Genomic DNA, 26,184 nt, shown 5'->3' with positions numbered 1-26,184 from the left:
TAAAAAAAAAAAAAAAAAAAAAAAAGATGAAAGACTAAATGTCATCCCGCATCGTTCAGCTCGAATCAATCAATTAGGTTCCGACCGATTGGGAAACCGTGGCGATTAACCTGATGATTTATCAGTGTAGTAGCCGGTTTGTATCGCGAAAAATCCGAAGCGAACAATAGCCCGTCGTTGCTATCTCGTCTCGGCTTCGTCGGGGCTTTTCGCTTTAGAAAAGGAGGAGATCCAGATGGATGATCGTAAGTGGTGGACAGTGTCCGATAAGGGCAGCCGTCGGAACGGAACGAGGCGAGGGTGGTGTTCGCGGCGGTTTGCCGGTCCTGAAGAATGGACCTCTTTGTTTAGCCGTTTATGGTGGAAGAGATTTAGCCGGATTGCCGTCAACCGATAGCCACCCCGGAGGGTAAGAACGGGCAAAAGGGAGGTGAAGCCCCGGGAAACTCGCACAACCCGCGCGCAGTCGGTTTTTTCTGTCTTTCCTTCGGGTTTTTGCGCGTCTTCCGTCCTTAACCGCCCCGGCTCCTTTTTCCCCGCCGCGGGGGCCGACACCTTCCCGAGAAGATTCGCTACGCTTACGAGCGACCCCTCACAATGACCGGGCATTAGCTGACAACAGAGGTGTGGACACCGGACAGCCCTAAACGCCCTTAACACCCCGCTCCTCGCCCGCCCTCCCCCCGCATGATTGGCCCGGTTCAGCCAGTCGAGCGAGGCGTTTCGCATTTATAGCCAGCCGGCGAAGAGATCGCCGGGATCTAAATAAAATCTCTCTACCCGCGCAGATAAGAGAGCAACGAGGTTCGCCAAGAAGCAAATCCTACTTCGACTGGAAAGAAACGTCGAATGTACTCTCGCGATTCTCGTTGATTCGCGAACGATAATAGGATAGGGCGCGAAGAATGAGCGAAGCCCAAGTGGTTGTCCTCTCGTGAGAAAATTGCGTCGAAAAACACGCACGCAGGCGGTATACGACGTAAAAATTTTGCTATTTGCGTTTCGAGAAAGAGCGAGGGTCCGGGAAATAGACGAATGGTGGTATCAGGTTTTGGAAGATTATCCCCGAAATCGACCTTCACAGAAATTCAACAGACATTCGGGGACTAAGCGGTTGATACGACCAGATACAGTTACGCAATAATGAGCTAATGTAGGTAATAGGATTATGTCGAAATCTCGTGTAATTGGCCGGTGAAAAGGTGAGCTCGGTTTTGCTAATCACCCACTAAAAGGTAACTTTGGACGCTTTACAGTTAAGCTTAAGAGGTTTACTGGGCTTTCCGCGCGCATACGGAGACTACTTTACGATTGTTTCCTTTTTCGGGATCGTAAGATTGCGAGAAATCGGTGTAATTGTCAATTATCAACACAATCGCAACCCTATCCGCATAAGCGCGCGCGCATACGAGATAATTTTTGTAATTTTTGTCTATTTTCGTGAAATCGCTCCTATCAAAGGAACGAAATTATATCAGTTAGTTGCGCAAGTTAAAACATAACGATATAATTGCAAAAACTGAATTTTTGCAAAAACTCGGCGATTAACATTAATGTTATTGCGCGTAACGTAATACTTCTATAATTTTTTAACGAGCGCACTTAATCGTTGTCTTAATGAAAACTGGTTGGATAAAAAGTTCCCCCGTTAATAGGTTCGCGGAACTTAAATTGAGTCAATTAAACAAATAAATTTTCCCACTCGATATCACACAAATTACGCGAATGTTCAACAATTACGTGTTATATTTTTTTCTTTTTTTTTTATTAAAAAAAAATTGTTTCTCTTTCTCTTCTCCTTCTATGAATATATATTTGTATCGACGCGATACTCTAATTTACATACACGCGAGATGTATGCCGGGGCGCGCGAGGGATGAGGATGCAGATAATATCCCACGAATGTGTCATGACACGCTCGATAATACGCATATCGCGGAAATACCCTCATTTCGCCGAACATCCGAGAATCGAGGGCAGGGATGAAGCTGCCAGTCGAGGAAAACTCCATAAATCACTGCGAGAAGGCAGAGAAGAGGAAAACCCCAAGAAGGAAGGTTGGCACGTATGAATCGCGAACTGAATTGCGAACGTGCGTGTGCGAATTCTGCACAAAAATATACACGTCCGCGTATACATGTGGTGTATATACACAGCGCGAATTCTTATTTACTCTAAAAGGTAAGAGGGAAGAACCGACGATGTCCGACGTCTCGGGATGGCCGATCCCGAAACCTGACCGTTCTCACAGTAAATATATCGAAGTGAATTGCAACTTCGTCCCTAATCCAACCCGGATATACCCCCACGCTCGAGGCTTGATCCATAGCTCCGCAGTAAATTCGCGCCGAATTTATAAGGACGTTCTGCCGCCGCGGTCTTTGAGAGAGAATGTCTTCTTCTTAAATAGATCTTCTCTCTGACTTGGCAATTTTTCTGTCATATGCTAACTTTTCATTAAAATAAAATTTCGAAGATCGCGTAATTTATGTGTCTGACAAATTTTAATCCGATTAAGTCACGCGGATCTCGAAAACTTATGCAAATTATCGAACGTCAAGATTTTACGCGTCGCAATTAATTATTGGAATATCATTGCGATCGAAATGTTATATAAAAATGCGATATACGTGGTGTTGTATTTTTTTTTCGCGGCTGAAAATGGATAAGAAATACGTGGTCACGATCGACACTTTGTCGGGCGAAATGTTTGTGCGTCAAAATACGAAGGAGGGTGCGCAATTTTGAGAAACTGGCCCCCGCTCCGCCAGGAATAATTCACCACCCTCGACGAGACGCCACGAGGACGGACTACTTTAACCTCCACCTTTTAGCCGCGAGTTTCGAGGGTGCTCAGCCGTGTAGTGTCAATGAATAAAAATTTGCGGCGAGGGTGACGGTTTGATGCCGATTTTAGAACCTCACTCTTTCCGCTCTCGTCCCTCATTCTCGTATCTCTCTTTCTCTCTCTCTCTCTCTCTCTCTCAAAAACGGAGAAAGGAGGGACATTATTTTATACTGCGGCGCGCAGGACCTCGCGAGAGAGGAGTCATGGCCCACAATCAAGGGTGCTCGTGGAAAGAGAGAGAGAGAGAGAGAGACAGCGAGGGTAGCTCGCACTTATTTTCGCCTGACTGCCCGCAACCCCCTCGAAGCCACCCCCTACGGCGCCTGCTGTGCCAGCTCGGAATAAGACGGTTTCGCCTGAAGATCATTACGCCACGCCTTAAGTCGAGCTAATATGTCCTCCTCTCCGCCACGCCACCTCCTCCTCCTCCCCGATTTCGCCCTCGATCCGACCGCGGATCGTATATATTCCTCGAAGAAGCGAGCGTCGCGAGCCAGAAGCCGTCGCCGTCGCCGTCGCCGTTGCGACATAGACAATTTAATGCCGTTTTATAAATTATACATCGCCTGCAAGCTCACGAGACGAGCCGATTACCGGGGTAGATCCTTCGTCCTCTATTTAATCCAGTCCCGAGGTATATATATATATATATATATATATATGTGTGTGTGTGTATGTGTGTGTGTGCGCATGTCGGGATACCTATGTACGGTCGCGACAGGTCGGACGGATACGTGTACGGCGAGGAAGAATTTCAGAGAAGAGTAGAGGCATCCGCACTCGGGGAGGAGGGGAGGGGTTACCTGATGCGGAACTTGCCAGACGTCGCGGACGTTTATCGGTGTCACTAAATGTGGTATGCGAATTCGGGAGTAATAAGTAAGTGTGAAGATGTTAGTTCGCGATGTGTCGTTTATAAATGGCTAATCGTTTATAAATGGCTTCTCTCAGCCGTGAAAGATGTTTCGACAATCTCCCGCTACTATATTCTCTGCTTTTTTAAGCGCGATAGATTTGAAATTAAAATTACCTTGTTCGCGCAATAATGATACGTGCGATTGAGGGGATGCGCGATATCGAGACGCGTCGGTACGTAAAACGACATCCCCGAAAATTTTTCACATCCTTCTCCACGCGCGCGCGCGCGCGCCACCTCGTTTTCTCTCACGGACTATTATTCATATATATATACCCGCGCGCACGGGTATTTGCCACGATGTCTGCGCTATATCTCTGGAAACGACGCAAGGGTGGTTTTTGAATAAAGAATTACGAGCGTAATGAAAGATGGAAATATATAAGGATAGCTCTTAAGCTTCTCGAGGAACGGAAGATAATTCTCGGGAATTTTTTTCGTTAACTCCTCCACGCGATATAGACATGTGATACATAATAATCGTTACTCGCGGAAAGGGGAGGGGCAGGTTTAATGCCGGAGTACTCTTTGAAAGGATTAACGTAGAAAAGCCGGTATAAATCTCTCGTTGTTAGAAACTTGCAATTTAAAGATCTTTTTTTTTTTTTTTTTTTTTGTTTACGTTTCGAAGAGAGATTTTTGTTCTCTTTTGCGACCAAAGTATATTGGGAGAGAAAAATTATTCTCTTGTCAATAATAAACACATTACGTTCGGCAGATGAGTCGTTTTTTTTTTTTTTTTTTTTTTTACAACGCGCTGTGAGAGCACTTTATTTATTCGATAATAAATGGAGAAAATACTGTACTCTGATTACATGCGCGATATCACGCAATATCGTCTTCCAAGGAGAGACAATCTTTTCAACCCTCGCGGGCGGGGGGAAAAAAAAGGGAACGCGCGCGAGGAAGGGTGCGAGAGACTGTTCCTTACGCCACTCTCTCTCTCTCTCTCTCTCTCTCACGTGCGTTACGGTGGGACTATCGATTCCGGGATTAGGCAGCAATTTTTCAAGCCTACGGCGAATAATTACCGAATCCTTCCCTCGACAGGCGGCTTCGAAGAGCGCCAACCGACACGTTGGTTTGGCGTTGCCACTTTTGCCTCCTTGGCGCGGCTGCCGACACGCGGAACCCCGTTCTGCGGAACGTCAATGAAAAATGTGGCGCGAAGAATTTGCCGGCGTGATTAACGGTCTCGCACCCTTCCCCTCTCCTTCTTCCCCGACCACTTTTTTTCGAGCGACGGAGCAGATATACGCGAATTGTTGTTGGGATTACGTGCTCCGCAGCTGCGCTCTGTTGTTCGGAAATCGCAGTCAACAAAGAAATTATTTACTCATAATCGCGCGAATCATTTGCGCGCAATAAAAAAGTTCAATTCAAAAGATATCTTCTCCCCCATATTTTGAACAATACCCAGATATTGAAAACCGCGTCGCACGCGTTTTTCGCAGAAAACGCGCGTCTGCTATTTTTTTTAACGCGATGTCGCAGAAATCGAGCGCCGGAATCCGGCGAGAATTTTTTTAAAGAGTCAGAGGAGGCGATACACGTCGGCGTAGTAACTTCCCGGGAAGAAAGCACGAAGAGAAAGAGGAGGAGGAAGAGGAGAAGAAGCAGCAGCGCGAGAGGCTAGAGACGGCGAGATACCTTCATCTGCGGATTACTTATGCACGAGCAGCCGGGACTCATTTCATTGCAACGGAGCGAAGAGGAGTCCCGGGTTGAGAGAGCGAAGCTCCAAGCCGACGGAAAAATGTTTCTATTTAGCCCGCTTAAGCTCTTTATTAAAGGTTCGCTTCTTCTCGAAGAAGAGAGTCCGCGCGCGGAGTTACCAGCCCCGAAGCCGACGCTCTGACTCGAGAAAAAGAGATTGTGGTCTCTTAACGACGAAATTCTCCCCGCGCTTTCTCTCTTACATTTCTTATCTCTGTTTTTCGCGCGGAGTGTCTTCTCCGTCGGAGAGTGTCTTCCGGTCTGCCGGTTCGCGAAATCCTTACGAGAGGGTGGATCCTCGCGAGAGAGAGAGAGAGAGAGATAGAGAGGAGAAAAGTGGGGGAAATTGCGTCAATTACCCGCTGATTTCGGGCATCTGATCCGTGGATTACGCCCCGCCGCGAAATGCTGATCCCTCTTTCGTTTATTGAGCGAAACGTTTTCGGAGCGAAACGACGCAACCGAATGTACACCGCGGCAAATGCGGGAAAGAGGAGATCTTTCGAGCAAGCGCGCGAGCTTCTCAGTCGCGAAACGAGATAAGAGAACCGGCGAGTAATATACGAAATTGGATGTTTTAATAAACCACCGGGTGACGCAACGAAGCGTCGCTCGCGCGCCGCGAGAAACGCGCGAGCGGCTTTTCCGTAATGGGGCGGTAATATTTATAAGGGAAATATATTACCCTAGCAAGTTTGAATTAAATGAATTCTAGCCCTTTGCCCGCTCGTCGTGCGAGCCAACGCGACGCAACGTGGAGGAGAATTAAAATGATAATGTGTACAATGAGGCGGGCACAAAATACAAAGTTTAACTTAAATAAATGTCCGGTTCTGGACGCGCTCTCTCGATATAGCGCGCGCGCGCACGTGTGTGTGTGCGCGCGCGTGTGTGTCACGATGTAGCGCGTAATGTAGAGAATTTGTGCAATTTAATGTGACACAATATTATTTTATATATATTAAAAACTACATTGGTACATGTTAAACAATTAATTTTGTATAATTCTATTGTGTTGGAATGTTCCCCGAAGTTCTGTATATCAGAATTACACGCGCTGCAAAAATGACGCTATCGCAACTGATTGCTGTAATCCTGCGCGAGAGACATCGGGGGATGGGGAAATAATAATAATCTTTATTCTCCTTCTCATCTCAAATCACCGCACGAACACCCACGCCGCGCGCACATGACAGAAAATATTTTAAAAATTCGACCCGTCAAATAGCTCGACCCTCGCGACTTCTCAACGCTCCCTCCTATCCGAAAGGCCGATTGTGTCTCTCATCGCGAAAAAGGGACGGCCGAAGGAGGCTACAAATAATTCCGAGGCGTTATTCGATGGCATATTTTCGATTATCGGCCAACGAAGCGTAATCTACGCCGTAAATGGAGAATTGTCTCTGTGTGCGTGTGGCGCAAGATGAGGTGCTGCGGGCTTCCCTTCGCGGAAAACGAGAGGGGGCGATATCGAAGGGGGGTCGGTGGCGCGAAAGAGGGATTTACGGAAGTATGGGGGTGAGGAAGGGGGGAAACATAGCCACCAGAGCGGCTCTTTAAAAGAAAGCGGGATAAACAGACAGTTCCAGCAGCAGGGAGGAAATGTAAATTTCCAGCCAGGCGGAAGGACGAGAAAAGAATAAGGGCTCGAACACCGCGGGTATATTGAGTGAGCCGCCGGCCTTTCCACCCCGCACAGTGAGTGAGCTCGCCCCTCCTTTAAATTTCATGTGCCAATTGTACGCGATTGTCTTTACTCCGCTTTTCCCGCGTGCGCTCCGAGACGTTTGCGGGACAACGAGTTTTCGAAGTTGCGCCCGTTTCTTCCGCTCGATGTGCTCTGGGATCGAGCGCGCGAGCGAGGGACCGCGCGAGACGAAAATAGAACGCGAAGAAGAAAGCTCTGCGTGTACAACACGAAGGTTTTTCGCGATCGATGAAATCGAGAAATTATTATCAATCGTTGGTCGATATTATATCGCGTGAGTTCGCATTTAAAAAAATTAGAATTCGACGTCCAAACTCCATTGGAAACACATATACGACGCAATTGCGGCTCGATTGAGAGATTAAAGAAGTTGGCCGACGACTTGCGTGGAAATGAATAAAACAGAAGTTGTACGTTGGAAAGGGGTTACACCGTGTAAAGCGGCAAAAGGGCGCGAGTATGCGGAATATAGACGGACGCGAAATGATATTCAAACAGGAAGGACACAAATATAGCCGCCGGGAGAGAGATCCGAGTCGGATCGAAGCCAACGAGGATCGCTGTCCACGACGTATAAAGTGAAAGACTCTCTCTCGCGCGGGCGAGAAGGGTGGCTCGCGTGACAGGGGTTGGAAGTGACGGAGTCGGACGGTCACCCTACGTGCCGGGAATTCCGCGCCGTAGAGAGTACACGAAAAGTCCGCCTCTCGATGTTGCGAAACTTCGAAGGGCCGACGGAAAAGACGGTAAGCGAGAGCAACAGTCGCTGAATAAACACAAAGTCCAGTTAAAGTCGTAATAAATGTCTCCCGCCTTCCGACGGGCTTTCTCTTTCTCTCTCTCTCTCTCTCTCTTGGCCGTCTCTTTTTCTTTCTCTCTCTCTCTCTCTCACTTCTCGCCATGCTTACTTTTCTTTCTTTCCCGGAGACAAACGGTATTGAGGGTGAAAATTGACGGCTTTATCGTGCCGCTTCCGTGAGCGCGAACTTTCCGAGGAGTTGCGCTTTCCCCCGTTCACCTTCATATCCCAACAAGCTCTGAGCGTCTCTCTCTCTCTCTCTCTCTCTCTCTCGCTCTCTCTTTCCTCTATGCCGATTCTCGTGCAATTTATATATACGTCTATGCATTCTTTGGCACTGGTGGAGTCACCGAAACGCATGCAGTTTCAAGCAACTCAATTTGCAGTTACGCGAGTGAAGTAACATTCACATGTTTATGAGAGTCTTCGCCATCGAAACAAGAATATTCGAATTCTTTTTCATCGATTCCTCCCGAGTGCGATCGCGCGGCTACCGATTTTGCGATCAAGAGCGCAGTCAACCCCCGCCGCCGCCGCCGCCGCGTGTGACAAGTGACGCAGAACATATGTCAGGAATTGTTTATTCACGTATCTCGCTAAACCTTAGCCTGGTATCACAATCCGACGACGGGGAAAATAAATTCCCATCCGGCCATGTGTTTGTCCGACGTGTTGTCGGATATCGCTATATACATAGCAACTTTATCGGATAGACGCTTTAACGGCTAAATCTCTCCTCCTCCAACCCCTCCCGCCCTCACGTGAAAGCATCTATTTTAATACACCACTTCCGTTTACGATATGCGTTAACTATTTGTACGGTCTCGATTATCCGAGAGTATATTGCGAAGTATATCGGTTGAATGGTGATTCGAGATGGTTAAGGATATTTTATTACGCCGTCACTCGTCGCCGTCGCTTTCACGATACACGTGTGTGATTATTCGAATTTTTGTTTCCTTAAAGAGAGAGAGAGAGAGAAAGAGAAAGAAAGAGAGAAATAAACTACTTCGCGAATCGATATCGAAATTGTTCGTATCAAGCGAATTACGGACATGTCAGCAAACGATCGACCGTTGATGTCTGCCTCTTACATCGAGACGGCTATAGCTACATATATCGCGCACGGTGACGTACGTAACCGTATTTTCTTATAGCTACACACGCTAACTATTGTAATCAACATCGTTCGATATACAATGTGTTTCTTGTGGCTTTCGATGACGTTCGTCGTACATTGTGAGTTTTCCGCCGCGTGCGAATTTTGCACGCGACAAATCGACTAATTGCCGCGCGACGTCGTCATTTGCACGCGAACAGAATTTAAAACAGTTGTACACGTTGCACATTGTTGAATAATATATTATATAAAGTATTACAAAACGGAAACATCCGAAATACACACATTTCGCCCCCGCCACCTTTCCGCGACCGTTTCCCCGGACAAAAGTTGCCTCGTGTAGCGGAACATCCGGCGTCGATGTCCCGGAACATGTCCCCGCAGAAATTCCTGCTCGGAAATTTTGTGTCGCAAGTTTTATTTTATTTCCGGTTTCGCGATAAAAATACGGCAAAACTTTTGCCCGAGTTCGCCGCAATGATAGCGATGAAAGTTTCGCGCTGCGCGCGTACATGTAGTTAATTAAATATTTCACGGTATAATGCAAAGAAATCGCGCGCGATTATCAGCCGATATCATTAATCGGTCGATTAAAATTCTCTCAAATCGATTAATCGAGATTTCAATGCGAGCGATATAATTTTGATCGCTCCGCGTCCGCCGCCGATGAAACTCACGTCACGTCAGAGCGCGAATTCCGGGGTCTTCCGATTCCGGCGTTGTTTCGACACACTCGTCACAAATATTTACCAAATATCGATCTCTCACCCCGCCCCCCTCTCCCCCTCGTACAAGCCATCCGTGTGTCGTGTCGTGGTCACAATGATGAGCAAATTGCATTTGCAGGTCATCCGCGACGTCGATATTTGTATTGGTTTGTACATCGCGTAGCAGATTGGCCGTTCGCCAATTAAAAGCCGCGTCGCACTCCCGCGCGCACTCGATGCAAGAATCCTCGTGCAATTCTCATGCAATAATGACGTCCACACACGAGCGCCCGCGCGCGCGCGCAATCGTTCGGGCGCGTTCGGTTACTTTGTTTTCGCAGACGTGTATATGCCGTTTCCCCGATCTCATCAATCACACACAGAATAAACTTTGAACTTTGCACAAAGCAACACGCCACGCGCTATTCTCTTCCCCTTCCGTTCCAACGGTGAAATTTTAATAAAATAATGAGATGATATGAATTGTGTAATAGAAATATAAGATTATATACGTCGCGCGGAAAGGTCAGAGCGCTTTGCGCGCAAAAAGAAGACCGGACTACCCGTGGTGTTTAGAGACACGACGTGATCGCTAGAGACGGAGTTGAGAAGTGACAGAGATACGTATATATTATTTTTAACCAAATTGCAGTACACCATATGGTCGCGGGAAATGTTAACTTTTGCACCGCGTACGCGCGGTTGTAGCGCGGCTCTTATTGATCTTCGCGCATCGGAAATATCGTGGATACTTGCCATGTGCACTTGACTGGTTACATAATGATCCGCCGTTGTTGAAACACGCTCTGGCTATCCGTCCGTCATTTTTCACGGCGTTTACCGAATTACCGACAAATAACGTTGCGCGTCTCGAGTGTTCAAAAAATACACAACGTCCCGAGAGAAAACGTTTCGCGCGCGGTCGAGTTAAAAATCTTCGCGAATTCTTCTCTCTCAGATGTGTAATGCCGATTCAAACGGGGCGATTTATCGGAAACAAAAAAAAAAAAAAAAAATACAAAAAACAAAATGGTACTCTTCTCTCATTAACTTCGCTGGCGGCGGGTTAATTTTTATCTTACGCGTTTCGATGAAATAATGAGAGGATATCAGAGCGGATCTCCCGCTCGCAGCTCAAAAAATTCACCCCGGGATTTGATTGGGGAAACACCGTATGTGTAATTATCCCCCGCGATGTGACCGTCATCGATTGGAGGATACGCGAACACCCCCGATCCCCCCGCGATCGAAGGCGGCCCTCTCTTTCTCAGCCTCACACGTACGAGAGGAAGAGCGGGGGAGGGGGTCGAACAAAGGTGGCGGAAACCGCAGACGTAGGTCGTTAAAATAATAAAGGTTGTTATTGAACGGCGCCGTTGCCCTGAACCGCCAGGCATCTGCGCAAAAATTTGAATTTCTCCCGCTCGGCATCTGTCGGTCTCGCGCTTTACGTCTCATCTCTCAGTGGGTGCCCCACCTGCCCCCCTCTCGCCCCGCCGATATTTCTCCCATTCCTTTCATCCATCGATGCCGCGAACCTTGGCAATATCAGAGAGAGGGCGACCCGATATTATGCCATTCTCAATACTGCACGCGACTGCGGCCGCGTTATTATTAAAGGCATCGAATAGACCGGTCGACTAGTCGTGCCAACGAGGGAGAAAGACGGCGGGAGAAACGAGAGACGCGCGAGGCGGATCGGTACTCGCCGATGATTTTGACGGTAGCGGCGGTTGTTTTTCCGCTTTCCGTTGCTCACACACATGAATATTCCGTCAAGTATTAATCAAGCAGGAAAGAGGGATATATAGGAGAAGAAAGAAAAACTGTCGGATCCGACAGGGCACGAAAAGAAAAATACAAAAAGACGAAAATCGCGCGGCTACGTTACGTGAGCGGTTCTCATTTTGTTAATGATACTGCGGGCACGAACGAAAATGCTCGATGAAGAAAAAACCACGTTTCGATTCAATTTCGCATTCTCTTTTCCATTCCCAATGTAACATTCGAAAAATAAATAATCTGGAAAGCAAATACAAACGACAGCGCAATTTGAATTCCGTCAGTCGAAACAATTTGACGTTATTGTTGCAAATTCAAAGGATTGATGTGAAAGGGGGAAAATCTTCCCGAAAAACTCGTCGTGCGTCGGCCATCTTTTCTTCCTCCATACATAAATACCACACGCATCTACCGCAAAGAAATCTAAGAGGTACGTCGGAGGACGAAGGGCGGCAGGAGCAGAAGAGAAAAGCGCGCAGGAGAAGACAAAAAAAAAAAAACGGAAGAAACGTAGAGGAGAAAAATATACGCCTTTTTCGCCTTGGCGTCGAGGTAGGTCGGAGATTCGCCTTCTACGGTGACGTATTATGCAAGCGAGTGCGGGAGGAGATGGTAGTTGAGGAGCGGTGGTGGAAGAGGGCGTCGTTTGGCAATCTTAGGGGATTCCGTGGATACAATGGGATCTCAATACATCACTTCACCTAACCCGACTCTCCCGCCTCTCTCTCTCTCTCTCTCTCTCTCTTTCGGTGTGTATATGTCTCTGTCTCGCTTTCTCCGTCTCTTTCACCTGCCACCTCTCTGCCGCCTACCTCTTTGGTCCCCGTCGTTTCTGCGGAGCAGCAGCACCAACGAGGCTCCTAGATGCCGTAATAGCTTAGGAGCCGACGTAATAGCTGCCACTGCCTTCCTAGAGAGAGTTATAGTTCAACAACGCAGAAATGGAATCGCGAGAGAAAGGTGGTGGGCAGAAGGTGGGTGGTACGGCGAAGGGTGGCTTTCGTTGAAGATGGCGACGAGGCAAGGGGATCGCGGCGAGGTGAATCGCCGACCCGATGCTGAAGGATTCCCCGGCGAAACGACGGGGGGGAAACGCAATAACCGCGGCGGAGAACGGACGATTACGAGAGGGGGGATGCGAAATGTCGCATACGGCGCGATGCATCGTCGATCGGCGCGGAACCGAAATCGAACTTGCTTGTCGGCAAATACGATTGAAAAACGAGAGAATAGAGGATTATAAGAGGATATTTTCTTAACAAAAACAAAAAAGTAAATATTCAGGCGACACAATAATAAGATTTTCCCGAATGTAAAAAATTCGTCAGAACAGATGTGTCGGTAATTGATTTAAAACATCCGCTGTGAAGTTGGAATAATTAACGACGACACAAAATACGTAAATTCAGAAAAGATCTTGGAGATATTCGATCTCTCTCGCGATTCTCGGCATAAGTGATAGTTCTCATATTTTCTTAAATAGAATCCGCGCGCGCGCACGTGCGCTATTCGAGTCTTATGCAGTTTCCAAATACGACTTTCTAGCGTATATTATCTTTCCTATTAATACGAACTGTAACGAGTGTGCTGTTTGAGGACGTTTTCTCGATCGTCGAGTAGTCCGAGAAAAAATCTCGGTTATTCATTTCCACATTTTTGTGTCTCAGATCGCGCGAATTTAATTGATATTGCATTTAAGAAATGCGCGACGACGTTTCGCCGCCGCAATTTCCAATTTATCGAGAAAAAAATTTTATATTTCAATTTTTTTTTTTTTTAGAGTTTACTTCGAATCGGAAATTTAAAAACTATGATTAAATAAAAAACCTCTCTTTCTCTCTCGCACCAGTTGATGACTTTTATAATAGACTTGAATATTTCCGTGCATCTCATAAAATAACTTTTCGTAATAAAGCTGCATTATATTTGGCGCGGGCCGTTTCCGAAAATTCACATGTCAAACAAATCTCGCGTCACAATTATATTACACGCGAAGGAAAGCAAATTAAAATAAATGAATGCGGGGGTATATATCGAATTTTACAAACCTCCGCGGAAAAAGCACGGCGCGCCTGATTTTATAAACTACTTGTAAAACATTACGTTCTCTCTCTCTCTCTTCCGGCGTTAATATCGCATTTGTCCCATAAAATTCAAGAAATAGGATATATTATTTCTATATCGGAGGAGACAGTGTCGCGGAAGACCTCGCGAATCTCGCAGGCTTCTTTCTTTCTTCAAAAAAAAAAAAAAAAAAACGAGATACAACTCGAATGCAAATCGCAGTTCTCTCAAATATTTCGATATTAATTGCCGCTTTTATCGTTGATACGAAGATAAACAGAGAAGATAAATATAACAGTAATNGGATATATTATTTCTATATCGGAGGAGACAGTGTCGCGGAAGACCTCGCGAATCTCGCAGGCTTCTTTCTTTCTTCAAAAAAAAAAAAAAAAAAAAAAAACAATTTATCGAACCACCATCCATCAAACAGTTGCCATTCTCCGGGTTCTGCCGGTGCACTTTCCGGGAGGAGAAAATCACGATCACGTCTGGCGACCTCCCTCATTTCTGTTTACCGTGTACCGAGGCGGGCGAATGCTACGTGATGGCGAATACTGTCATCCCGCATTCCAGTCGCGAGCATCGGGAAAGACAGAAAGAATCCCGCTACGCGCCGCCCGTCCCTCACCCTCTCTCGGGTTCATCCCCAATTCCTCCCAGCCCAGGCGCGCGTAGAAGGTGCATATTCAGGAGAGAAGCCCGGTGGAAACTCCGGGACGTTGACACCAGAAGCTGGATTCTGAACGCAGGGATGGCGGTGGTAGGTCGGACGCGACCCGTCCGTTAACACAGTACCACTACGCGGAGGATAGTGGGTGTAAGACAGGAGAGAGGAGGAAGCGAGAGATGACGATGCCGATGGTGCCGCGAGAGTAAGAGAGAGAAACAGAAAAAGAGAGAGAGAGAGAGAGAGAGCGAGGGAAGAGGAGGGAGGGAAAAGAGGCGCGAGTTGTTCCAGGCATAGCGAGATGTTCGAGCGGGACAGATGCGGTGCCTTTATATAGGACCAGACAAAGAGAACACACTAATACGTCGACATCGTCGCCGTCGTCCTCGTCCTCATCTTCGTCCTTATCCTCGTCCTCGCCGTCGTTGTCGTCGTCGTCGTCGTCTTCGTCATCGTCGTCGTCGTCGTCGTCGCCGCCGTCGTCGTCGTCGTCGTCGTCGTCGATGTCATGCGGTTGCGGGCCACCGTCAGTCCCCGTGGAAAAGGCGTGGCGACGTCGCGTTCGCGCACCTTTGCACCTGGTGCGCCGGGGAAGACACGCCTCCGTGGAATTCCTCTCTCCGATCCGCCTACACGCCCGCTTCTCGTGTCCCTCTCTCTACCTCCTCCTTCACTTCAGCGCGTATCGCCGTGTGTGCGCTTCTCCGACTTTCTCAACCGAGAGACCCCCGGTTCTCCCCTTTGTTCGCCCTCCCTGTCGTTCGACGCCTAGGAGGAGATCAAGGATCTTCTATTCTCTCCGCACCGACGGCTTTCGCGCTTCCCTCCTCTCTCTCTCTCTTTCCTCCTGACCTCCACCGTCGGTAGCAGGGAGAACGAGCCGCACCACTACTACAACTATCTCCAACCACTACCACCAACACTTTCGACACTACCACCACGGCGGCTCCTCCCGGTGTCCCGATGCTAAATCGCTACGCTCGCGTTGTTGCACGTGTGTGCAGCGTGCACATACGCGACCATCGCACGCATGCTCGCCGAGCTCGACGTCTAGTATGAGAGCGTGGGCGCCGTGTCTAGTTTCGCCGGGAGAGCATATATCCAAGTGCGCGCGCAATATCCCATCTCTGTTTCTTTCTCGCTCTCTTTCTCTCTGACTTATTCTCGCTCTCTTCTCTAGCCATCCGCCCACTCGATATTCCTGGTGTCCCGGCCACGTGATTCCCCTCCGTCTCCCCTCTCCTCCCGGACCGGCATCAGGTTTACAAGGGAGGAAAGAGGAGTATGAGAAAAGAAGGCGGAAAAAGACGGAGCAAGGAGTCTTCGGCGAAGTGCGATTACCGCAGACTCGCGGAATCCTTCGGCTTTTCTTCCCCTCTCTCTCCGTCGTCTCTTCTTCCTCTCTTCCTCCTCCTCCCCTTCTCACTTTTTTTTTCACTTCCTTCCGACGCGAGGCTACGTCGGGATGTTCCTACGTGCACGTCTCGTACCGAGGAACGAGAAAGACGTGGGGTATTGATCAGAGTCCGCCGCGGCTGCGGAAGTGGCCGACATTATTTCACGGGGGAATGTCTCCTCGTGCGAATGCTGCGCTCGTATTGCTTTAACGCGCATCCGTTCGATTTAATTAATCGAAACGATCCGGCATTTTATGTACATTACATTGAAACGCTTATGTATTGTTCAAATGTGACAAAATGACCCGTTAAGCGGATGTACAACCACGGGCACTAATATACGTCATCGCAATGGATTTGTGATATTTAGTTTCTTTATGCAACAAAGTAACGGAACATCGTTTGTCACAGCCGGAAGTAAGTATATTCTTATCTTACGAAATATTTTGTTTCCGCGACACACGTCGAGTTTGAAAGTCGAATGTGCGATATTGCAGACAACTCGCGCGCGCGCGCGCGCGTTATCGTGAATTGAATAGAAAATCGTCGTCAAGCGCGTAGAAGAATCAATTGCGCAAAACATTGTGCAAAAAAAAAAAATAGTAACGTCAGAAAATTAGAGAGACGTAAGTGCGGATACGTGATCGACGTCTTTGCGGAAAAACGAGCAAAACGCGCGCACACGCGCGGCGGGGTAGTAGTATCTCGGGATATTTTATGGCGCGTCGTAATTCAAATATCGCAGTGTATAAAATTTAAATCGCCATCGTAAAGCAAAAAGTCGTTTCCAAGTCGAATAAGGGCGTTGCATTGGAGACCGAATCTGCGAAAGACTGCACTTAACGCACAGTAAAAACAGTAAATATTCTTTCATTGTGCTTCTTCGCGAGAAGAATCGTCCGAGTTAAAATCGTTAAAGCATTCAAGTTTTTTCGTCGCGCGTGTGCGCATCTTCTTGCCTATCGAGGTCGCAAACAGGCAGAGACGAGGATATTAAAGTGGTCGGTTACGATCGCGATTAAAAATTGAATCAATGTGTTGATCCAAACATCAAGGTTTGTTTTTTTTTTTTACTGCTGTTCTTGATGCCGCGAAACGAACATTCAAGTTGCGCGGGAACGTATTAAATCCCACAGAGAACTTCGACTCGCAAAACTGAAACTCGCGAGAATTCGTCTCTTCCGTTTTTGTCCTAGAACACTTACAAAAACATCGCAATTCGAAGCGCAATCCTCGCACGCAATCAACGTCGTATTATTACGTACACACATTGTCGAACTCTCGCGCCGTGTAATTCCGTGTCGCATTAAAACACGTCACAACGCCACGAACACGCTCGCGACAAACGTCAACGCCGTAGTTCGTTCGCACGTTCGCGCGCGGCGAATTAACGCTTCGGGGATTCCGCGCGCGCGCGCGCGCGCGTACGCACGCAATTGCAGCTTAAAAACTCGTGTTCCCGCTCCCGGGCGTTCTCGCCACACATTTTCCTGCAAGACCGAGCGGCGCCGAGCAGAGCGTGCTCGGAGAGGTATATGTGTGTGTGTGTGTGTGTGTATGTGTGTGTCTGAGAACGCGACGAGGAGATCGCGCACGCTGGCAATTATTTGCGCAGCTCCTTAACCCGCGGCGCTGGTTCATTAAGACACTAATTACCAGCGTGCATGCGTGTGCACGTAAGAAGCTTGGGTATATACGACGAGGTACAACAACGTCCGGGTTATACCTCGCTCTCCCAACCCAACTTCCACGAGAGACGACGTTGTACCCTTCTTCTTGCCCGCGTGTACGTACCATGTAGCGAGCACGGAGGTAGGCGAACGAGCACGGCACGCTCCAGACATCTATTTACAAGGTTGCACGTCTCGGTTATGTTGTTAGATCTAACTTGGCTCCGAGAAGCTGCCTGCTGTGCTCTCTCTGCCTCGGTTGCCCTTAGGTTAGGGCCGAGGGAGGGAGGGATGGGGAGGGACGGCCGCAAAACCAAACCCCTACAGACGCTGTATAACATTTCGGGCTGCGCCCGAAAGCTCTTCTGGGACGCATTATTCACGTGCTTCCGGCGCGCGTTTTTATATCCGAATCGATGATACGAGAAGTAATACGGTTGATGACGGCAAAACATAATCTCGAATTTCTCGAGGACGCAATCTCATCGAGATTGTGTTTGCGAAAAATAACGTCGTGAAGATTAATATTATTCGTGCGTTTTTTTATTGCAATAAAAAAAGTGTCGAATGGTTTGCTTTTGTCTCATTTTTTCTTTTCAAGCTTTTAGATTGAATTTGGTTTTTTTCGAATAATCGCCAAAATCTCACGCGCGCAGTTTGTTCAATCAAATGCGTCACAATTATTTTCAACCTGCACATGTGTAAGCAAATTATCTAAAACAAAAAAAAACAAAAAACCAAATTACTCGTCAAATAATGAGAACTTTGTATTTCCACAGAATTATTGCTCGCGCAACGTGCGGCGCGGAAACTGTTGCAGCAGCCACGTGGTGTATCGCAGAGAGAGGCTGCGTTTCCCACGGGCGGGGAATGACAGGGGTGTATACGGTCGGCCGATCAGTAGGTAGAGGGGTTGTTTAGAGTGAGCGAAAGAGAGGAAGACAGACGGAGAAAGGGGAGAGGTGGAGAAACACCGAGGAGGGGTGAAAAGCACGTGGCGCAGGCGACGCGCGCCTCTCTGCTACGGGTGGTTGTATATCTATCGGGCTTTCCACCCCCAGCATCCCCCCCACTTGTTGTGCTTTACCGTGTTGTGTTGCTATGTTGCCTTGTGTATCGAGAAACTTCAACGCCGGGCTAGACGATGTTTCCCGACCCGCCGGATTCGCCGGCGTTGAAATCAACGGTCCAGCGAGCGTAATCGGGAAAACACAAAGAAACGATTCTTCTTGTTCTGATTTGAAATTGAAAAAGTGGTGTGAATTTTCGCACGAGAGAATATATGTTTCGACGACGAGAGAAACAATCTGTTCTCTCGAAATTTGCAACAGAAAAGCGCGCGATATCTTTTCGAAAAAAAAAAAAAATAGAAAAACCGTTTGAATTAAACGAAGCCTACAACAATTGAATTTGTTGCATTTTACACGAAATTTATCAAAGTCCACTTAAAGCGAAAAAAAATTACGAAAAACTGAATAACGATGTTTAATTCCAGCACGCGAGCTTTTGCGCGAGTTAAGCAGCTTTGATATTTTAATATTAATAATTATGCTCGCGTTATATGAAAAGCCGGGCAAGACAGGCCGAGTTCTTGAAGGGGATGTATGATCATTGGAGCGCCCCTCTTTTTGCTAGAGCGTGTAACATGGAATATTAAGGATAGCGGCCCTAAAGGGAATATTCCGAATATTACCACGAGAAAGTTTTCGAAGAACACAGCGAGTTCGAAACGCGTTCTATGTGTTTCGCTGCGTAATTTTTGTTTTTTTTTTATCAGAAATAAAAAATGTTTTTATTAAATCTTTTCCTCTTGTTGAACTTTGCTGACGCGCTACACTAATAAAAAAAAAAAAAAAACAAAACAAAACAAAACAAAAAAAACAAAAAACTACAGAAAAAGCTCATTTAATTTAACCTAGAGTTTTTTTTCTGATTTGCGTAGTCTACCGAAAAGCGAAGCGTATTTTTTCCGCGTTGATTCCCCGATTGCACCCTCGAGAATTAAATTCCCTTTTAACATCCCGGCAATCTCTTTTCACGGCAATCGCGAGCGTTTAATTGGCTCAACGGACAGGCAGGTGGCTACATTAATTGCAGCGGATTGCCAAGCACGACGGGGCCCGGTCAGGTGGATGCCTAATCATCGTGGGGATTGTACAAGGGTAGGATTGCCTGGCGGAAAAGACGTCTTGCATTGAATGCTAAACAAAAGCTAATTTATATCCGCGCGTTGAGAAACTAACGCTCGAAGATCGAGAGATGAATGGCTGTTCATCTTGCATACCAAGTGGCATGCCCTTCAGGATTCGCGGAGTTAAAGATCTCTGGGGGAGAAGAAAGGGATGTTCGACCGTGGGGTGGCTACGCTTGTATCTTTCAAATATCACGTACGACAGAACGGCGCGGGAGTCTTAGGAGAATCCTCGTCAAAAGTCGCTCGATCACCGCCGCTTGATTTCTGATTCAAGCGGCGACGCATTTCACCCAGTCAGTTCGAGTGTCGTGAATGATTTTCACTCTGCAATATCTAACGATCGACTCTTCGCAGACGTCTCGTTCTCTCTTTCGAAAAGTAAACTCCAGAGAAATGATTTCAAATAAAATTAAAAGCGCGCGTTACGAGAGAGAAATAGAGAGAGAAAGATACTCTCAAATCAACTAGTCGTCTTAATTTAAAAGAGAATGCGAAAAAAAAAACAAATACAATTAACAAACGTCAAAGGGATAATTCGGCGAGTCGCTCTCGTGATTCGCGAGCTTAATCGCGTAGAGTCGGCGAGCGACTCTAAAAAAAAAGAAAAAAAACCGGATATTCCAGTCTTTATCGATTCATGGGAAGAAAAAATTTCCGGGCACGTATCACCACGGTGACGAGCAGAATTCGCATCGTGAGCTCTTTCGAATCTAGGTGGTTTAATCTATCATTGCGACGGCGAGAGAGAAGCCGAAGTAACTAGCGCGGAATAATTAATAAATGCAAGGTGCATTAGTATGCGTTGCGGGGGATGAGTTCGTGCGCGACCTGAAGTCGGTGGGAGAGGGGTGAAAGGGGGACGGGGAAGAGAAAGATGAGCGCGGGCCCGGGGGCTCCGAGAGACCCGAGAATTATAAAATAATAAAGAGAAAATTACGTAATGTGAGGATCAGATGAGAATTAGAGGACAATGAAGACGGGGTAAACCGCCCGTCGTCTGGAGGGAGGCGAGAAGGGAGGGCTCTCTCTCTCTCTCTCTGCGCTCTCTCGCCAAGGGGTTGGCGAGGGGAGAGGAAAGCCGGAGGTCGAGGACCAGACGTCTTAATGTCTGCATCGTCGCGCGCGCGGGAGCTCGTCCCTCGCGCATGACTATCTCTCTACGACCCTTACATCTTCCCGATAAGAACCTTACGTCCCGAGGATAAATTCGACTCTTTCTGTGTTACGTATGTGTGTGTGTGTGTGTGTGTGTGTGTGTGTGTGTGTGTGTGTGTGTGTGTGTGTGTGAACCATTGATACCTCGAATTCCGACGTGCTGCGGAGTGTCTGGCACAATTCGGTATATCTAATTATTTGCGAACGTCTGAAGAATGAGAATTCAAATTTTTATCGCTCGATTGCGCGCGCTCGTCAGTCACAAACGTCGCGTATGGATTTTTCCGGAGGCAACGTCTTCGTATCGTAAAAGTTAATGTAACGTCTGTCATAACGCGACTACCAACGTGCGAATGAAAACATATTTGCGCGAGGGAAATCTCATTGTTTCCAATCAAACTTTTTAGCGGGAGGGGGAGTGAGACTTCGGAATTTTGGGAACAATGAATTTTGCGCGAACGTCTCGAACTAGATTTGACGTTTTTTTTTTTTTTTTTTTTTTTTTTAATTTTTTGGTTTTTTTTCCATACTTTTTTCACTTGCTGCAACGCTGAACATTACTCACACTGTCGCCGCGGTTTTTCGCAACTCTTTCGCTCTCTCATTACGGGAGTCGGCGGAATGAGTCGCGAGACTTATCGAAATGGAGTACGATGTCGCCGCGGGTGCTAATCGAGGGATTCTAATTAGTAGTCAGCCTGCGCGGTCCCCGACGCGACTTTGTAAATGGTAACAATGTTATGTAATTAGGTAAAAAGTTCTGTAATCAAGAAGTAGATCTTCCGCCGCCATGCCATCGCGCGCGCGCTCGTCTCTGATCCTCCCACCCTCATTCGTATTAAAATAGTCTCGCTAGGAAAGCGTGCGTTGTGCTCTGCATATCTTAAAACCCAGGGGCTGTCGCGGGGACGCTTTAAGAGCGCCACCCTCTCTCTCTCCTCAACGTTCTGATTTTTGCCGCGATTCATATTACCACAGGCGTGGCCCCGAGATTATGAGAGCGGGTAGCGCTTCTCGCGAGAGAGAATCACAGTGTTCTTCCCCCGTCTTCTCGATTATATCGCGGAGAACACACGTACTGTAAATCTACAATTTCGCCGGCAAACATACCCGACGTTAATTATATGCAAATCCTCGCGAAACACGGTAGTGTGTGATATATAACGAAATTATTCGGTTCTCAAGAATTGAGTTGTTATAAAAATTTGATGCGAACTCTGTAACTTTGGCAACTTTGTTATAATATGCGTTTTTATCACGTTATCATCTTTTCCGGTCATATATTAGATTCTTGGCGAAATTATTTTCGTCTTTGAAAGCCCGAGTTTTGTACGCGGATGAGATCGCGGGCTTGAAAGAAATCGATACAGAAGGCGACGGTTACACCGCGTATCGCTTCCCGCGATGCTGACAAATGCATACGTGATTGTAACAAGCAATCGTGTATTACACACCGTTACTGTCACGTAATATGTATATATATATATATATATATGTATACATATATATATAATATATATGCGATAGCTTTCAATTTGTGTGTGCGCGATCACACACACACACACACACATCGCGCGTAAAAGGAGCTACGCCGCGGTTAGGTAAGCAATACGCGCGTGTGTATGCACGCATGAGATCATCGGTCGCCGCGTACGCTCGCGGAAACGCTGACGTCAGTGGTTTCGGTTGCTTTTGTTACTCGGCAAACGATCGGGGCGACGACGGTATCAGGGGAAGACGAGCGCGAACGATTGTGCACGTGACAATCTACACATACGTTTTTGTTTTTTTTAATCAAACAAAGTGTGTGTGTCACCTCCGCAAAGTAAATACAACTATTGACGCGAATTCTCGTAATAAAACCTCTTTTTTTTTTAATCTGAAATATAATGTAATAAAAATATCATAATGATATGAAACATAGTTTCTCTCTCCTGCAGTTTATATATAAATTGTATCTTTTATTTAATTGATTTTTTTTTTTTTATCATCGCGCTGAATATTTTATATTCGCACTGCCGCGTGCGATATGTCAGGGAATTACATTAGATCCGACGCTCACATTGATTCGAGAAACCTATTTTCGAAAGCAACAAGCAACCTCGATGCATCATGTATGCGCGTTAACCTTCCTTCGTCGACTGCGCAGTAAAAGAATCTTCCTTACGTAACAACATTGACGTATATATTTCTTTTGTGTAAATGCGAATTGCAAGTATCGAACACGAAAAAAATACGCGTTGCGCGACCCGTAAAGCTTATACGAGTCCGCGGCACGAAAATATATTAGAAAATATAAATAGGTATTGTAATGCGTGTCTTTTTATCTCGCGCACAATGTGTGTGTGTGTGTGTGACTTCGCATAATGCAAACGTGTGCCGAAAAAAAAAAGAAGTTGAATGTCGGATGATTCAGACACAAAGAACCGGCCAGATTCGACGAGGCGTTTCGCTCATTAAGGTCCTCCAACGGATAAGTAACGAGTGCGTCGCGAAGGGGATGCCGGAACTCGACACGGCGGAATTAAATAAAAATAAAACGCGGGATAATAACGTTAGCGAAGGAGCCGAGAGCCCAAGACAAATAGCCGAGGGAAAACAAAGCGTATTATAAATACCGGGTGACAGGACGAGTGGTGCGGGAGAGTGAGCGCGCGAGCGTAAGAGGGTGGTCGGGGCCACGGTCGGGCCGAAGAGACGGGGAGGGAGTTTTCGAGGAAGGGAGTGACGATATAGTAGCCGACGACGACTCCTGGGAGAAAACGCTCGAGAAAGCAAGACCCCCGCCAGCATTTTTGCTACCTGCCGACACAATGAGCCGCCGGATTTCTTTTCCCCGCGTGTCCGCCCTTCCTTTCTCACCCTCCCCGACCCAAGTACTCTCTCTCTTACCTACCGGAATTATAAATTTGGCGCATCCATCCCCCTTTTGCTCGCGAGCCGAGAATTATGGTCAATGATCTCGGAATCGCATTACGAGAAAGAAGCGTGCAAACAATTGACACGAGAAAAATGAAGTCACGATCACGCTTTCTATGAGCATAATGTTTTAGAAAATATATAAAATATTTTTTTTTTAATCAATTTTATATGAAAAGTTTATGTAAAATAGATAAACAATTGTGGAAAGAAGTAAAGGACTTACACTAGGACGACCGTGGCCGCGCGGATTCAGCTGCCAGGGAACTGTTGATGGCTGAAAATGATCCTTTCCCCACGAGCCGTTGTCGAATGGATTTTCACCGATGTGTCCCTAAAACGCAAATTGGTATCACATTAAATAACATTGCTTGTCACAATTAACAAAAATGTGTTGCAAAAAGGCTAACACTTGAGCAATTGTTTTAGCATATACATCCCTGAAAAATTCTTTCGTCCAAAAACAAAAAAACAAAAAAAACAATAAAAATTGCACAAATCTTGCGCAACTTTTTTGGACGAGAGGAAGGTGCGCGAGGTTATTTGCATGATTGCGCGAATCGCAATGAGACGCGCGGGTTTTTATTCTCGCGTCTCGATAAACAAGAAAAGTTACACGGCGGGGTCAGGTCGAGGGGCATCGATCTTCGAGACTCCCCGAGTTTCAAAGTTTTTTCGGCGCTTTTCCGCACGCCGCGTCTCTCGCCGGCGAGCTTATTTTTGTAATATATTCCGCGAGCCGCTCTTTCTCGACTTTGCACCCCGTAAGCCTTATTTTTCTTTTAACTTTATTTCTAACCTAGAATCTTCCGACGGCAAGGTGGCACACACATAAATCACCGAGTATAATGAGAATACTTCGTCTTTCGGGTGCCTCGCCCCCTCTCGGTCGCAGACACATCTCTTTACACACAGAGACTCCCCGTGCTATTATATTATTCGTTGCCTCGCCTCTCGTGGAGAAATCGCGCGGTCAACCGCCGTCATATTAATATTCATTTTTTTTCCCTTCTGACGTGAGGGACAGAACTGACATTTCGCGCGACGTCCGGAAAAACAAAGAGCGCGCTCGTCGATTTAAAAAAAAAAAAAAAAAAAAAAAAAAAGACCTCAAAGGTCCGTAACGGGGAAGAGCACGTAATTTAAATATGATATTTCACTAAACGTCACACAATGGAGTATTTTATGTGCTATTGATATCGGCGATATATTTTATGTTCCGTATTTCATGATGTAAAGTTTTATTTACATTGCCGTTATTTTAAATCGCGTTTTTCCCGTAAAAAACGAGACATCGTGTATTGCTAGATTTATTAAAACGTGTGTATGCGCGAACGTGTGTGTATGTGTGTGTATGTGTGTGTGGCACGCTTTGCCAGTCGTTTTCAACTCTATTTGATCAATGATGTAGACAACTTTTCGACGCTTGCAAATGTAGTTACGGTCAATTGCGCAAACAATCGTATAAACAGAATATTTATTGCGTCGTATAAACAGAATATTTATTGCAAATGTGTGTCGTAAACACAATTTTTCCGAGTTTTTGAGAAATTTGAGAAATGTGTAACTTGAAAAATCGCGTGGGAAAAAGAATATAACAAACAAATCCCGTTTTACACACACACGCACACACACACACACACGCGCGCGCGCGCGCGCGTTAAATAATGCCTAGAGTTACTCAAACTTCGAAATCGTAAATTGTGAAACGACTTCTCGAAGACTGTGATCGATTATTGCGCGAAGTCGCCGCAAACAGTGCTTTTTCGTTTTTTTTTAATTGCAAAACGTAACTCGTTCGTTTCCATGAGCGACGCGCGTTAGGGTGGCAAGGTAATATGTAACGATTGTGTCGCGTTCGCGCGATCGATGAAACTTGCTTGCCAATGGTCTGTTTCTCTCTTTCTCTTTCTCCGCCTTGGGAGTCCCACTTCTTTTTCTCACCCTTTCTCTAAAAAGGGAGCGTGTGTGTATTCGCCGCGCACACGAGGCAGAAATAAACAGGCGCGATGGAGAAAATAGTTGTGTGCGCGAACCGGACAACGTATATATAAATACGTGGAGAGGCTTATTGAGGCACATTGTGCGCCGCATTTGCATGAGCTGTGGCCGCGTTCTAAACGTGCAGCTGGACATATACACGCGACAAAAGAAAACGCGCAAACAAAACACGCAATGCACACCACCACCACCACGCTTGTTCTTCTGCCTCGTCCGTCGTTGTACGGCTACACGGATCGCGTAGAATTGTTATATGTTTAAGTACCGTGTCACACGTAGGGAAATAAACAAACGGATCTTTTACCGCCGCAAACCGAAGATCCGACGTCCCTCTTTCGATACGTTTCATTGTCAAATCGCGTCACGTGCCGCTGCGAACGACGGAAGACGTGGTGGCGGCAAGGCAGAATTGACGGCGATTTTAATTAAGTTCTCTGTCTCCAGGCGAAATCAGTTGTAATGTCTTTTATATTTATATATGTATACATATATATATATATATATATATATATATATAT

The 26,184-nt window shown here is 46.6% G+C and overlaps 1 protein-coding gene across 14 annotated transcripts in view; it reads right to left on the bottom strand.

Moving 5' to 3' along the window:
- The window catches only part of LOC109855680 (forkhead box protein P1), a 237,348-nt gene that overhangs the window by 95,710 nt on the left and 115,454 nt on the right, over positions 1-26,184 (bottom strand). For all 14 annotated transcript variants that reach the window (XM_020430165.1, XM_020430162.1, XM_020430167.1 and 11 more), the window contains one exon: positions 23,892-23,999. In XM_020430165.1, coding sequence (XP_020285754.1) covers positions 23,892-23,999 — 108 coding nt within the window. The remainder of the gene's footprint in view (positions 1-23,891; positions 24,000-26,184) is intronic.

Source organism: Pseudomyrmex gracilis, unplaced genomic scaffold (genome assembly GCF_002006095.1).
Source record: "Pseudomyrmex gracilis isolate BER0280 unplaced genomic scaffold, ASM200609v1 scaffold_95, whole genome shotgun sequence".
NCBI lineage: Eukaryota > Metazoa > Arthropoda > Insecta > Hymenoptera > Formicidae > Pseudomyrmex > Pseudomyrmex gracilis.
This window is presented reverse-complemented; position numbering and strand designations above follow the sequence as displayed.